This window comes from Sander lucioperca, chromosome 5 (assembly GCF_008315115.2).
Source record: "Sander lucioperca isolate FBNREF2018 chromosome 5, SLUC_FBN_1.2, whole genome shotgun sequence".
Classification (NCBI taxonomy): domain Eukaryota; kingdom Metazoa; phylum Chordata; class Actinopteri; order Perciformes; family Percidae; genus Sander; species Sander lucioperca.
The window spans coordinates 36,603,179-36,619,735 of NC_050177.1; the positions used below are offsets into that span (position 1 = coordinate 36,603,179).

General features: G+C 40.0%; 1 protein-coding gene across 2 annotated transcripts in view; it reads left to right on the plus strand.

Moving 5' to 3' along the window:
• The first annotated feature begins 1,932 nt into the window (after positions 1–1,932).
• Positions 1,933–16,557, plus strand: part of LOC116038869 (unconventional myosin-Ic) — a 65,131-nt gene continuing 50,506 nt past the window's right edge. The window contains exons 1-2 of one of the 2 annotated variants that reach the window (XM_031283555.2): positions 1,933–2,117; positions 2,245–2,507. In XM_031283555.2, coding sequence (XP_031139415.2) covers positions 2,418–2,507 — 90 coding nt within the window. In that variant the 5' untranslated portion in view covers positions 1,933–2,117; positions 2,245–2,417. Of the gene's footprint in view, positions 2,118–2,244; positions 2,508–7,162; positions 7,682–16,557 lie in introns of those variants that run through there. The other variant, XM_036001306.1, reaches the window with a different exon arrangement.

Sequence of the window (16,557 nt, forward strand, 5' to 3'; positions counted from 1 at the left end):
ACATGTTGCATATGTTCACAAGAGAAAAAAAACAATTTTTCCTTGATTAGAGTATTTGAATAATTTTTAGGGTCCAGAAAAGGTACAAGTGATCAGTAATTCATAGGAAATAAAGTGCATATGAGTAGCAAGTTTAAAAATAAACAATTTCATTTTGCATTATTTGCAAATCAATTTATTTCTGCTTTCCTATCCTGTCAATCATTTGGCAATTTTATCTTTAGCTCCCTTATTGCTTGGTCAGGACACATTTCACCCCAGAAATTATGATGAAATTCTCACAAAAAATATATATGTACAAGTAACTAAATGTGTTCCTCAATGCTGACAGTGAGCAAACAGGAATGCAGGGAGGGTTCTGCAGTCATCAGACGGGTCAGGAAGGTTATCCAAATGATGTATGTTTATCTACCAGAGTGAAGCTGTTTATATTTCTCTGTCACAAAGACAGAACATTACAGTGTCAAATTTTACCCCCGTTTAAATCTGTGTGTGTGTGTGTGTGTGTGTGTGTGTGTGTGTGTGTGTGTCAAGGCCCTGGTTGGTCTAGTCCTTGGGGACAGGAAGTGTACTGCTACGAGAGCACAAGTCCCTTATTTGTTTTTGTGTGTGCATACGCGTGCCTGTTGCTTGTGTATCCTAAGGGAAGCGCAAGTGGGTTCCGTCATGCGCACACACTAACACACACACACACACACACACACACACACACACACACACACACACACTAACACACACACTCAGTCTACTGGGCGGGTACTGGGAACGTCTGAGACAGGATGCTAGGTCTAGGAGGAAACCCTGTGCAGACCAGCCCTGTGTGTGTGTGTGTTTGTGTGTGAGGGTGTGTGTGTGTGTTTGTGCCATGATACAAATTTGAACACATTGCCATCAATTCTCATATAGGAGCTAAGGGGAAACAACAAGACAAAATAGAACAGTGATTTCATAACCAGGGTTAGGCCTACTTGTACAGGATGTACTTTTGCAGTTGCCGGGTAGTACCTGATTGGGGCGAATAGCTCAAATAATATAAAAATATACAATATATATACAATTTGATTTACAACTAGATATCCACATATTAAGTCAGTTGTAAGACCTGAGCAGTACATGTTACAACTGAGATGACACAGATAGATCTAATGGATACACATTTCAAATAGCTATAGGTAAAAGTAATGGATACATGGTTGAAATATAACATTAAATAGTTGAAAAAGTAATTAAACAAACAGCTGAAATAGATTAGATAGATAGATAGCCAGATTATAGGGAATAGATAAATGGTGAAAAACCTAAAAGTAGTCTAATGATTAAATGATGGGAAAGCTTAGCTAAAATGAATGGTTACTGTAAATAATTGAAATAGCTAAAAGTAAAGAATAAATAGTTGAACAAGTTAGCTAAAGGCAATTCATCAATCAATCAATTAAAAGGTTAGCCAAAAGCAATGCCACTCCAAAAAGTGCAAATGTAAACTTGAACCAACCTAAACATTGACAGTTTAATTGATTGTAAAACATATTGTAGCAATATCCACTTTTATTGAATGGTGTAAAATAAATTCCAGTTTAAAATCATTTAAAATGAACACATTTGGAACATGATGGGTGGTGTCGATGAAAGAGTTTGAGTTCATCTGACAAAGCTGTAGAAGTACATCAGAGCTACATCAGACTTCTGTTAGTGTTTTGGGATAACAATTCACCAGCTAAGACTTTACACTCAGCAAGATATAAAAATTGCATACAAGACACAAATGTGTTTACAACTCCCTATGAGGGCACACTTTTGTCTTCCCATGCACACACACACACACACACACACACACACACACACACACACACACACACACACACACCAGTGAGACAAAAGACACATATCCTCTGCATGTGACATCCATCTCAGGCCAGGCTGAGCTCCATATCCTCCCCATGATCCCTCAACTAGAGGCAACATCCTCTGGCTACAGCGAGGGGAAGCTGGCCTCACTGGACTCTCTGCTCTGCAACAGGTAACACCCTAACTCCAAACTCTGAGCCAGAGCTCGAAATCTGCAATCACTGCCATCCGCTTTTTCATCTGCGTATCAGGAAGTACAATTTATCAGTCAGGTAAGATCGCCAACCTGACCGGTTAGGTAATTCTCTTAATTTACATGTCGGAGAGAGATATGATCTACTTTGCATATATTTCTGGTGAGAGTAAAGTTACTAGAAAAGTTACGTTTTTGCTTTTCAGGCATCTCTTGGGATTGTCTTTTAGGCACATTCTCTTTCGGTCTGACCTAAGGATTTGCCAAAGGACCTGAGGGGAGAGGTGTGATATTTTTTCCTGTGAGAGGAACAAACAGCACCAAACAAGTCAGAATCACTTTAAGAAAAGGGACGAGGGGAAAAGGAGAAAGGGGAACGATGATGGAATTGAGGATCCAGCTGATCCCTACAGGGGAAATCATCCTTCCTCCAGGGAAGAACGGAGAAAACTACTGTCACTGCTGCAAGGTCAGTTCACACACTGTGGCCAGGTCAGAGACCAGATCTGGAGTCAGATTTTTTTCCACTCATCCTTTCATTCGGATGGGTTTTATGCAGCTCAGTGGGTAGCAATTATATTTAATATATATATATATATATTATAATATTACATTTAAGAACTGTTAATTACGTCAGAGTATACTGTATGTCATGTAAACTGCATTGATAAATCAGAACAGCTGTGTTTAGTAAATACATTTAAATCCCCTTTGGCTCCAAGCGGTGCACTTAGAATTATAATAAGCATCACCCATAGTTGGTTATACATGTAAAAATGGGCTGCCTCTGTGGACTCCTACTAAAACAGAATGCGATATAAATATGTTTTTATTTACATGAATAGGATGGAATTTACCCCATCCATGCAACATAACTAGATTGGTTACAGATATTAGTACATACTAAGAATCCTGCATGTTAAATACAGCAAATAAGAATCCTTTTTTAACGTGTTTAAAGTGCACAGTCCATAAAATACCAATGCCACATTAAATATATCCTCATGGTGATGCACGATGCATTTCAGGGTCCAGTTTACATGGATAAATTGTGAAAAGGCTAAAAGTAGCCTAATGGTTAAATGATAGGAAAGCTTAGATAAAAGGAATGGAAAAATTGTTGGAACAGTTAGCCAAAAAGTAATGGAAAAACTTCAGTTAAAAGTAATGAATAGGTTAAATGATTGATGGTAGCTAAAAAGTAGTGGATAAATAGTTGATATAAAAAAGTAAAGGATAAATGGTTGAACAAGTTAGCTAAAGGAAATACGATGCATTTCAAGGTTTAAATAGATTTTCCTCAGTATCACTGATAACTGAACAAACAGACAACTTCATGTCACAGCAAGACAACTTCAACTGCAAAGTTCAGGTTTAGTGTCAGTCCCAAATTATTAATTATAGAGATTACATTTTGGGTGAATATTTGTGTTTGAGAAATCCATTATGAAAAAGCACTGATTTCTGAACCAATTGTAGCCTCAACAGTCCAGAATCTAATGGAAATGTAGGAATTCACTAACATAAGAAAACAAAACATGCTAAGAGAATGTTAATGCACCAAAACAGGAAATTAGTAAATCTTGTTAAATATAATTTCTACTCCACCAATTTTACATGATGGTCAGTTTACTCAGCAGGAGTTTTACCGTGAACACGGTTGTATAATGTCTTCTGTGGCTCTGGAATCTGAGAAATAACCCTGACTGTGTCATCGTTATCTGGGCTTGGGCTTGGAGACAAGTTATATATAACATAATAATATACAGTATGTATATTATATTTATTTTGTCTGTATTTTCTTGTTGAGTTCTGCGATTTAATGTATGTATCTATTGTTGAGTTTGTGTTTTATCTTTTATGTATTTGTTGTTGAGTTTTATATATTTTAAAGGCCCATCTAGGGACGGGCATTGCAAATTAGTTTAGGCTATAAATGCTGTGGTGTGTGCCATAGGTTTACATACCTGTCCCTATACAAATAAACATTAACAGAAGAGAAAGAAGAGATAGCCTGTGTTACATACTGGGGACATTGGGTTTGAAAGATGTGCACTGACTTATCCTGTAGCTTCTGCAGTTTTGCCTTAGTGAGGTTTCCATGCAGGAATGAGACATGGAGGAGACATCCATTGCTCTTAAACATTTTGGCATATGTTACATACCTCATACTTCTTGTCTTATGTAGGAGGGTATAATAAAGACAGCTGATGTCTGATATCTATATATACTGTATCTAAGGAATGAAGGGAGTAGGCTTTTTAAAATCAGTCCTGACACAGGATTAGGATGTATAGTAAGAGGAATGTGCTGTATGCTGGTCAGTGATGATTGAGGAGGTGTGGAATGTACTGTAGCCTGGACGGGAGGAAACAACAAAGACATTCCAGTACACAGATTCATTTTTTCCCCTTCCCACATTCCTCCAAGGTCAAATCACCCTGCATGTGTGTGTGTGTGTGTGTGAGAGAGAGAGAGAGAGAGAGAGAGAGAGAGAAAGGTCATCAATTGTTTACTAAGCTACGAGCATGACCCTGTAACCTTCGGTATGTTTTGTCGTTTGGCATCAATCACTAGTAACCTTCTTTATTTGATTAGATTCCTCCAACGAGGAGGAGTGGAGGGAGGGTGACAGGGCTGGTGTGGAGGTGGAGGGGTCAGTGTGACGACTGGCCTTTCCATCCAGTACAGTCTGTCTGTCTAAAATTGCCTTGTCAACAGAATACAACCTGTGTGTGTGTGTGTGTGTGTGTGTGTGTGTGTGTGTGTTTGAGTTTCAGTGTTGAAAGAAGTATTCAGATCCTTTACTTAAGTAAAAGTAATAATACCACACTGTAAAAAAAATACTCTATTACAAGTAAAAGTCATGCATTGAAATTGTTACTTGAGTAAAAGTATTTAAGTATCATCAGGAAAATGTACTTAAAGTATTAAAAGTAGAAGTACTCAATGCCGAAAAATCCTCACATTTTAGAAACTGGAAACGACAAAGCAGTTCTGTCAATCAACTACGCGTTTAATCAGCTAATCATTTCAGCTGGACTTGTAGGCCGATATATTGTTGGGTTGGGTTTAATTTATAATAAAACATCACATTTTATAAACTACATGTGTTTTGTGTGCAAAAGTCTTAATGTGTAAAGTAACTAGTAACTAAAGCTGTCAGATAAATGTAGTGTAGTAAAAAGGACAATATTTCTATCTGAAATGTAGTGGAGTAGAAGTGGCATGAAAAGAAAAGACTCAAGTAAAGTACAAGTACCTCACATTTGTACTTAAATAAATGTAAATGTACTTAGTTACATTCCACCACTGGTGTGTGTGTGTGTGTGTGTGTGTGTGTGTGTGTGCCAGTGTTTGTGGGTTGTTTGATGCTGAAGGGATCACTCCCCCCTCTGGCAGTGCAGCCATATTGCAGTCCAGCTCTGGCATGACAGCCAGCTGACCAGCTGGTGGAGGTCACCTTCTCATGGCGCAGCAGGTGTTGCATAACTCTGCAGTGATATCTGAAATGATAGAGAGGCTGTTGTGGAGAATTTTCTTTCTTTCTTGGCATGCCATATGCAGTACATTGATCTCCCAGAACTTTGTTAGGTGGGGGACCCCCAAACAGATACACACTACCAGAAATTGTAAATAATGCTGGACACTAAGGCCATGAACTCAGTATCTTTAGTTTCAGGTGTAAAAAAAACCCGTTTGCAATAAAAGACTAACACATGGTGGGTATTTTATAGGCTAATATTGGTATTTTCAGACTCATTTTAAAATGTGACTTTTTTTAGTCCAACAAACTAAAATAATAATAATAAAAAATCAATAGACATTCATGTTGTGAAATAAAAATTTACAGAAAACTTGACTGAACTGTTAACTGAATGAACAAACTATGAATAATCCCAACAACAAAACATAGAAATCAGCAGGTAGAGTTACATTTTTGACCTCACTATTTACAAAATTGTAGCTATGGCCCTGTATACTGCAGCTGGGGGTTGAGCATTGCTATACAAACATTGTATCACATATAGCCTCTCTCAAGTTCTGTCATTGGGAATTCTAGGGAGTGAAATAAAAAACTATTTGGTTGGGACTGACTTTACATATCATTCAAGGACCTCTATTACTGCTGTAGAGATTTTTTTTTTTTAAATTAAATAGAAAGGTTATGTGTGTAATGATAAACGCCTTTCAGCTCAAAATTGAAATCTAAAGCCTTAGCCTCTTATTACTGGCTTTGTCCTGAAGGAGGTATGAAGGAGGAGACTGGACTCTGCTGCTGTAGGGAGGAGCTTCGCTCAGTCTGCAGTGTGAAGGTGCAGTGACGCCCTTGGTATCGGTAGAGGGTACAAGAACTCTTTGCAACTGATATAACTAGTTTGAGAGTAGTTGAGAATTGTTGAAACGTTTGATGCAACCCTGGTCTTTTCTATTGTCACTGTGGTGTAATCAGATGAATTGGCACTGAGCCTAGGCCTAACCTGCAATGAAGAGAAAGATGAATTCCTAGCGGCAGCGTCAAAGTCCGCTTAAATATCTGGTCTTTTTAATGATTGTTACATCTGTGCACAAGCAGCTACTTCGTCCAGTGGCAACAGTTGTAAAAGTTCAAAGTGTTTTTAAAAGTGCCGATGGATAACGATTTTTTCCCGTCTGGATTTTACGAATTCGTTCAGGGCTTTAACGTGTGCTCAGCCAGGCGCGGGTCAGTTTGCAAATAATAAAAGTAGGCTAGCCTATACATTTTTTAATGTAGCTGTGCTGTATGGGACATGGTTATTGTTTCCTTCCACTCATGAAAGCTGTCTGTATATTATTCTACATTAGCCCAGCACGAGGGGCTTTAGTCAAGGAACCTGGCACGCTTCGAGTTATCTTAGCACGGGAAATTATTTTTACAGGGCTACTCAAAGTATGTGAAGGATGTGGAGATCTGAGCACTGCTGCGTTTTTGTTCATTGGACAAGAAGATTACAAGGCTGCCTGGTTATTTCCCTTGAAGTGTTTGTAGAGAAAACAATGACGACATGGTGCATGGCTTGACTAAAATACATCACTCATGCACGCGCTGTGGGATGGTTTTTTTGTGAACTTCCTGGTATTACAGGGCTGTGCTGCCCTTCGGTGAAAGAAAAGGAAGGGGGACATTGCAAATTGCCACACCACTCCCATATGGGGTTTTAGGGAAACTGAGTCCAAAAAAACCGCATAGCCTATTCTTTTTTTTTTTTTTTCTTTTTTTTTTACATGAGCAGTGCATCATTATCTGCTACTAATAACATTACTGTGTCTGTTAACTTACTACAATGCCGCTAAAGATGAGGTGAAGTCCTGTGCTGAGGCTGCAGTCTGGGGGAAACCACAATTGAAACTGAGCCCGCAGTGGGAGCGCTGGTCTGGACTGGGAGTGGTGGGAGGTTTCAGGAGAAACCAGGCAGGGCTCGCACGCAGTAGCCTACTGCACGTTAGCCAACCTACTGGCAGACACCAGTCACTGACTGACTGCATGACTGGGCTGACACATTCACAGCGGAGGGACTGAACCAAATACCCACACTAACGTAGTCTGTCTGGACGTGGACGATAAAAGCTCAGTCAAAGAAGAGAGACTACCACACTCTTTTTGACCTCGTCTGTTTTAAGGTAGGCTATATGTTTTATGTTAATTTAGTTCAAACACCTCACTGCCTGCTTACCGCGTAAACAGGGTTACATTTTAGTTTAGCTAACTGTTACTTGTAACGACAAGGTTGTTGTATTAGTTACAGTTGTGACATTTGGAAAGTTTCCGCTGAGTAATTTGTGACATTGCAGCATGCTTGAGTGAGTGGGCTGATAGCCTTGATGCGTAACATTACCGTATGGCGAAAACGCTATTCCAAATGACATTCAAAAATATGTCAATTTAACGCTGTAGGCTACAGCATGTTGGCAACTTTACTCAGTAAAACCTACGTTTAGACATGTGACAAATCAGTGAGAGACACTTTTCAGCATATGTTCAACTTCTCGATTTTGCATAATTTTGACAATTTTGCGTTTAGCCTACACTCGACCTGTCTACCGCTATCCATATTCCCCATTAACGCTACCAAAATGAGGTGCGATAGAGGTTATTGTGATCAAGTTGAAAACTTTATTTAACTACGGTGTTAATGTAGCCTATTGTGTGTATGCCGGTGTTGTAGCCGGTTTTAAATAAGTATTGCTATCTGTGCTTTCTGAATGTGTGTTCCGTTTGGGCTGTCGTTGGAAAAAGAAACCAAATGTTCGCTATATGTTTGAATGAAGCTTGGTTTAACGTTCTCTTCTTTACGTGACCGTTATCAGGACTTGTAATCATTGAGGCAGTGTTGTGAACTTTAAGCCACGTACTGAGTTGGCATGTTGCCTACAACTTCAAATCCTTCAGGTTGTCTTTTTATAGACGCCAGACAGACACCTAGATTAAGATAGTTAGCTATAGCCTATAACTAACATCAAAGCCTGTCACACCTGTTGGTGTACCGGCTGCTGTAAAGTTATTAGATGTATCCCTCCCTGTCAAGAGGGATACATGTTTTTTTTTGCAACATAAGCCATAATCCATGTTGTTGTGGTAAATGAATGGTTGGTAACCATCTCCATTTTTAAGGATCTCAACCACCAACAAACATGTCGGCTGTTTTCCCTAAATAGTATACCAAATTCCCATTCAACATTGGTCAGTTTGATAAAACTTTCTATGTCATGTATTTTGTTCCTAAATATTTTTTTTAGCTGTCTTGGCTCAGCGTGAGAAAGTGTCTCTGCAGGGAAGGCTTTGTCAACATGCCTGCCCACCTGTTAATGTGTGTGTGGTTTGATGCAAACACAAGGGAAGCACCTGGCATACAGTGCAACCTGTTCATGCCCAGACATAATGTAGACAAGAAATCCTATCTAATGATTGAAAAACGTGTGTGATGCTGTAACTGAGAAAAATGATCTGCAAATATAATATGAATATATGCAGATGTGGGCTTGGTAATTGAAATGATTCTCTCACTGCTGTTTACATTGCTTTTCAGCTGTTCTCTTTGGAGAAACACTTTCTTTCTCTTTGCCTTTTATAATCTGCTGATCTCCACCTTGTTAATGATTGAGGGAGATTAACCACCCAGCAGGGAAGAAAAGACCAAATAGCCTTGTACTGCACTGCACATTAGGAGGATGCACATGGAGATTGAAACCAGAAGTGTTAAAGAATGAGCCAGATTGGACGACATAGGCCTATTCCTCAGGGGTCAAACTACTCAGAGCAGCTGACCTGTTGCTTCACGGTCACCTGGAGGGCAGGGCCTCCACTCACTCTGCTGTAACTTTGATGTAAGCTCCTTTTGAAATGACAGCTTTTTATTAGAGATGATTGGCTTTGTAGCCAGAGTACTAGCAAATACAGCATTGTCCTACACAGGGTGTTCATTTCTACCTGTAATGTATAGGTCTGATTTAAGAACGGTGGCTATTCGAGGACAATGCACAGTGCAGAATATTCAGCATGCATAATCTGCACCATTATCTGACTTGGAACAAAACACACATCAATGTGCTGTTGTCAATGCAGTTTTCCAAAGCAGTTCCCCCTGTCCCTGGGGAGATACATTTAGGTGTAGTTTCTATTGGACTGATGTGGCATAGATGCTTTAAAGTTGATGTTTCCCTTTTTGTTCTTTGCTTCAAGCTTTTTATTTTTTATTTTGCTGGGCTGGGCCTTTGGTAGTATTTCTGTTTTGTGGCTGGGACAGAGTTGTGGTCAGAGTGGTGTTGGGTTGTTTGGAGTTAGAAAGAGCTTTTGCCCCAAATGTCAACCCGCTTCTGCATGGTTAGGCATTTCCCCCTTTGGCCCTGTATACTTATGTAAGCAAAGACACATGGCTTGTCAAATGGGTTCATATGAATGTAAGAAGGACCAAGCACAAAGTCTAATGGGCATATTTTGCCCCCACTTTCATTTTATTCAAGGTGCTCCTCCTAAATTAAGGTGTCAAAGATTGAGGAGACCGTTTTCATTGGCCCTGGCTTGCAGTCTGACTTTGCCCCCCCTTGTTATGGCACTTAGTACATTCCTTTATAGCAGATTCCTTATCTTACCAATTCCCTATTTCAAGGAGTATGCATCCGTTGGAAGTAGCGAACTAGTAAAATACATTATTGTGAAATTGAATGTGCTTCGAGAACCACTGCTTTCTGTTCTGGCGGATACAGCAACGGCTGTTGACAGGGTGAAGGTTTTCCACGTCATGTAGTCTCTCCGCTACATGTGGGGTGGATCCTGGGAGGAACCCATAGGATACACCTGACAGGCTGTTAGCCAGACCTTCACCTATACACGCCTATACAACAGGAAAGACTCTCACGCATGCATATGCACTCGCACAGACTCATGTACTTGAACTGTGTTATAGGAAATGCTCAGCGAGGGGTTTATTTCCACTTTTATGACCTTTTAATCTTGTCATATCAAACTTGTCAACATGAATAGCTGCTAAAGATAAAGCTGTCATGCTGAAGGATTTTTACACTGCAAACAAATGAAAGAAATGGGCAAAACACTCATGCCATCACAGCAGAGGCCGGGATTCAGTTCCAAGAAGCAAACTGTCTGATTTTGCGACCAGCATGAAATAGTTCAACATGTTAGTAAATGCGCGTATTATCTTAGCATGGTTTTTGAACAACTGCGGTTAAGGTGCGGGTAGGCTGATTTAGTTATCGTCAATCAGAGCCAGTCTAGCTGTTTCCCCCTGATGGCAATCTTTATGTTAAGCAAAGCTAAACTTACCAGCTGCTGGCTGTAGCTTCATTTTTAGCATTCAGACACAAAAGTGTTTTAAATCCTTTCTTCTTATTCTTAGCTAGAAAATATGTGTTTTTTCAGTCAGGAAATTCTAAATTGAATAGAGAGGCTTGAAGGGTAATTTAAAATAATGTATTTGACATAGTGCACAATAGCAACGTCAAGGAAACATAAAAAGAATCTTTGGCGATTATCCCCCACTGTGGAGTCATTATTAAATGTGAATATTGAACTATTCCTTTAAGGTGCTATGTATATTACCTTTTAATGAAAGATGTGAGAGAGCAGGCGGGAACAGGAGAAACGACTGAAGTGATATAGGCCAACTAACTGCTAACTAGTCATGGGTTATACATCTGTTCCTTGTCATACATTAGGTGAGACATGCCTAGTTTAAAACCTGGCATCTGTGACTACTGTATGAACCCAACCATGAAGATATGGTCAGAGCTTTGGACATGTTGCTCTGATAACATTAAGCACAGTTATCACACTAGACTGAGCCTGGAATAGAAATGATAAGGTTCTAGTGCAACAGCAGTTTCCAGTTCAAAGTTGATTCATCGCCTTTTTACCCATTTCTTAAGACATGAAGAGGTGGGTCAACATGGGGTTATTGGACAAAATCAGATTTTATTATTTATACTATTTATAAATATTCAAATTTGACAGTTGTCATTAACTAGATTGTTTTACAGGGCTGTACAGGTACTGATAAAATGACAAATCAAATGTTGAAGAAAGCTAACATGAGGTTCAAATAATGATCAGGAACAAGAGTGACTGAATTTGTGTTTCCCCTCCAACTTTTTCGAGACCATGCCCTCGGTTGTAAGAAAGTACAGCTGCAGTTCCACGTTTCTGAGCCTTTTTGAAAAAGGACATTTATATTTGGCACAATAACAGTTTCTCAGCCATTTGTTGTATGTATTACATCTTCCCCTGTGGTCATGGCAAATCACTGTCAGAACATTTAAATTATTTAAATGATGTGACTTTTAAAATATTTACTGCCGAATAAATAACAATTGTACTTGGGTTAATCAGGATTAATGTATGCCATTCTCTCTTTTCTGTTGCATCACCACTTTGCAATTCAGGTGTGGTTTTTACATGGATCTTGCCTGTCTGCCTTTGTAATTGTCTCAGATGGCAGAGAAATTCAGAATGTGTTGGAAATTAAGAAGAGGGTCTAGTGGAATGAAAGTAATGAGTGTATGTGTCTGGCAGTGATTCAGACTGTTACCTGTATGTTGATGACTCGAAGTCTTGGAGGGTGTGTGTACAGTATGTGTGTGTCTGGTTAGTTTTAGCCCGCTGCTGTGGGCAGTTTTTTTCCCCACATCCCAAAGCTAGCCCAGCGGTAGAGCGAGCCCCGCCCTGCTGGGAATAAACGTTATGAGTGACTGAGTCCTGCTTCTCCTCAGTATTACAGACTTGACTGCTGTGGGACTGGAAACCACCCTGGAAATGACTCAAAATCTAGCTTCACTGCCATTTTTGTATATGCATCTGCAGGAGTTGGGAAGTCCTAAAATGACTTGAAAATGAATGTGTATGACAAAGGCTACGAAAACAGTTAACACAGTACTGCATTTCTATCCTTCATTTTATTATCATTGTTTTAGATAGCTTTCTTTCAAGTATCTTTGACTTGAGGAAACTTTTTAGAATGTAGGCATTGATCTGTTTCTCTAATAATCCAGAGTCTTTAAAATCAGTGGAATACAAACATTGTGCAAGGGATTTAACCATCAAGAGAATATTATTCACAAATTCATTTATGTGTTTTTTTTAGTGACAACTGCATGTATTTTTCGTAATGTATTAGAACACTTGGAAGGGCTGTTTTTTTGTCCATTTCACTGTCCCTTCTCCTGCCTCTTTTGCCTTTTTGGTGTCAACTGAGGACAGAACTGTTTATCTTATCACAGTGCTGACTTGCTCACTTCATAATCCTGTTCCATTCTATACTCTCACACCCTTACCCTCACCTGCACACCTTCACTCAGATTAACCAGATCACACAAGATAACTTGTAATCCAATTCCATCTGCTCTTGCACATCTTCAGGCCAGAAAGAGAGGAGTTTTGTGTGTGTGTGTTGGAACGTGTGTGTGTGTGTGTGTGTGTGTGTGTGTGTGTGTGTGTGTGTGTTGGAACGTGTGTGCCTACATTTCTGAGACTATTTTGGGGATGTTCTGTTAAAAAAGGTTCATTTAAATCCTGTTGTAACATTCTGGATACCTTACCAGACTGATTTTCCACAGACCTATTGGATGTTACTTAAGCCTTTGACCCCATGTTAGTTATAACAATAATCCATGTACAATAATAGACTATGGTGTTTATTTGAATACCTATTAATGTGAGTGATTTTATTCCAGCTCTGCCTCCCACACATGGAGAACGTAGGTGGTCTAAGGAATAAAAAAAACACTCCTTACCCCCACAGTGCGCAAGATAAACTGTGTGTATCATTCCAAAATAGACTTATGATGCGTAAATGTACCTGGGCAACATATTAGGACCACCTTCAGTCATACATGTTTATGACTTGTCTGCATTCACCTGTTAAGCATCTTGTGTGTTTTGTACAGGCAGTGTGTGATCATCCATTCTCCCTCTCCATCCATCCTTGTAATTGTGACAAACTGACCTGAGCCCTCTGGATGCTGTACTACATCATGACTGTAATTACTATGTCAGCTCCTCTCCTGTGTACCTGGGATTTTCCAACTGCTTCCTAACTATACTGTCAGTGTTGAGACACACCTACCCACTCTGTTTGCTGTGATATGACACCAAAGGCAAATCTCAGTGTTTGTTGAAACAAGTGTGCATATGCTGTGTCCCTGTTATGGCGTTTTTCCATTACATGGTACCTGCTCGGCTCGGCCGCGGTGCCCCGTCCTCCTTTTTCCATTGCAGATTTGTGGACCGTTCATGCCACCTGGGAATATCAGGGACCGCCCCCGTGATTACGTTGTTTTTCCGACTGCCAGCGTTCATGTGCTTCACTGTCTATGGTCAGGATGCGTGTTCTTCTTTTGTTATATTGGCGTTTGGCATAACAACTTGTTGCATGACTGCCACCAACTGTTGGCCGTAGCCTAGAGCATCAGGTGTGTGAAAACATGGAGGCCACAATAACAAAAGATTTGCTGCTGTTTTCTTATGCGAGCATACAAACAGCACATCGACAGGTGTTTGTGTTGCATGAATTTTCTATATTTAGGAATAGTTTCTCACCCTTCAACACATTTGAACGATCGTCGGCCATGTTTCTGTACGTCAGTTGTCAACAACGCGTCACCAACTGGGAAACTCTGTTAGCAAAATCTAGCCCCAGTTTCCCACCTCTGATTCCCACATGAAGTGACGTGAATGATGATGTTTTCACTGGGAAAAATGTTTTTCCGATGCCCATGAACGCACGGTCAGTACCGCCTCATGCGTGAGGCGAGCGCGGCTGGTCGTCATAGCGCCGCCCCAGGAAACTACCGTGACCTAACGCGACACACACGTAGAACGTGGAAGGTGTGTTGTTGTTGCCACAGCCAGAAGACACATTTTGTTTCAAAAGGAGCTGGAGGCAGCAAAAAAAAAAAAACACAGCTGGCTAAACTATTTAAAAACGGCGGGATTGTTCACTACACCCCTGTCTGTCGCTAGCAATGATGACGCAGTGATTAGTGACGATTCTCTCCGACCAATCAGTAGTCTGCAGGTTTTCACGTCACCTTTTGGTATCGCCTCAGCTCGCTTGGAACCTCGACGGAGGTGATACTAAAAAAAGTACCTGTTAGCAGGTACCAGGGACTTTTTTTCGTAATGGAAAACCAAAAAAGGCGAGTAGAGTCGAGGCCAGTCGAGCAGGTACCATGTAATGGAAAAACGCCATTAGTGTTGGATTGATGTGAGACTCTGGAGCACATTGTAACATTTTAAGGCCACTCCTACTCAACAGACGGAAATAATCGCCAAATAAAATTCCTCTCCTTAACCCCCCCTACCCAAGCTTTTTAAACTAAGATAAACTCTAGTTTTACTATTTTTAGCTAAGCCCATATCTCTCGTTCATGTGTTCAAATTGAAAAAGTAAGGCGGAGAGAATGAGGCATGTTTGTATCAGGAGAAACATGAAACGACATGGGAAAGGAAAAGTTGGACTATGATAATCAGCATAAAATGAGCTTGATGATAACTTTGCCCTGTGTGTGACTAATAGCTGCATTATCGGAAATGTTCTGCTGAAGCAGTTTTTAACTTAAATCTTTAGGATGTTTAATTAACCATTGTTAATGTGAACTTATCAGGCCAGTCTTTCTTTGATTGATAGTGTAGATTAGGAGTTTATAGTTGCCTTTACTGTATGCCCATTTTCTGCATATTTAGATAAATATTCACACAAATTGGTATGAATGAATTTGCACATCTTTGTGGACTAGTTGGCAAGCTAACTGCTAACACGCACACACAGCAAGTGGGCAACATGCTAGCACTCGTCCGTCACAGCAGCTTGTGCTAGCATGTTGCCAGCTGTTTAAAGCTTGTTAGCTCAGCTTGCTAATGATACATAGTTCACATAGTTTGTGTTTAAAAAACAGTCCTCTTTTGTGCAGCAGTTTTTATTCTGGAGGGTTATATAAAACATGATGATGCAACAGAGCTAATACGCTTCTGCCATTTTGGACACTCTAGCGCTCTTCCTTTAAAGATCAGCACTGCAGTGTAAACATAGCTTACTATTGGTCAACGGTGCAAATGTTTTATGTATTTATGTATTGAATTACCAGAAAATATGCTATATAGTGATTAGTGCTACAAATTGTTATCGAGATATGAAATATTGTGATGTCACAAAATTCAGACATTTAAAATGCTGGTGTGACTGGGCCTTTACTCTATGAGCAACATGACTATGTCTTACCAAATCCTGCTGCAGGACAATAGGAGTTCTCTGAATGGGCAGTGTAACTTAGTGGAAAGAAACTGTGTGCGTACAGCGTGTTTTCCATAGCCTTGACTACGACGACAATACAGCAAACATCCTTGGTTGAGACTATGAAAGCTTCCTCTCTCACTCAGTACCTTTTTGTTAACCTTTAACCAAATCTTTCCGTAGAGCTTTAATAATGTTAGTTTAGTACGAGCAGGTGTGTCCTTGGACATCGAAAGAGAGAGAGAGATTGAGAAAAGGGAGGAGTGAAATGAAGGAAGAGCAAGAGGTGGCGGAGTAGAAAAAGTGGTGTATAAATAAGTTGATCTGTTGTTGTGAGGTTGAAAGAAGAAAAAGTAAATGCGGCATGATAGCATAGCCACATTCCAGCAGAAAGAAAGGACTAAAAAAAAAGCAGCCTATAGATGTAGAGCCTAAAGAAATGCGAAAACAGATGATTAATGAGATTAAGATAGCTGGTATAAGCTAGGCTTTGACCGACACGGACCTTTCTCATGGCTACAGATACCTGAGCAATATCGTATTCCAGCATGGATTGAAAGTAAAGCATGGTAACACCCTGGACTGGGAGCAATCCAAAGTTGACACAGATATTGAAGAGTGTAAAGGACAGACAGTGCTTGCTGCCATGTGAAATCCTTATCAGACCACACTCCCTGTCACTTGCAGTCCACTTTCTATGCTTCATTAGAGTTCATTCACACTAGATCAATCGGTACGGCGATTTGCCGCAGGGTT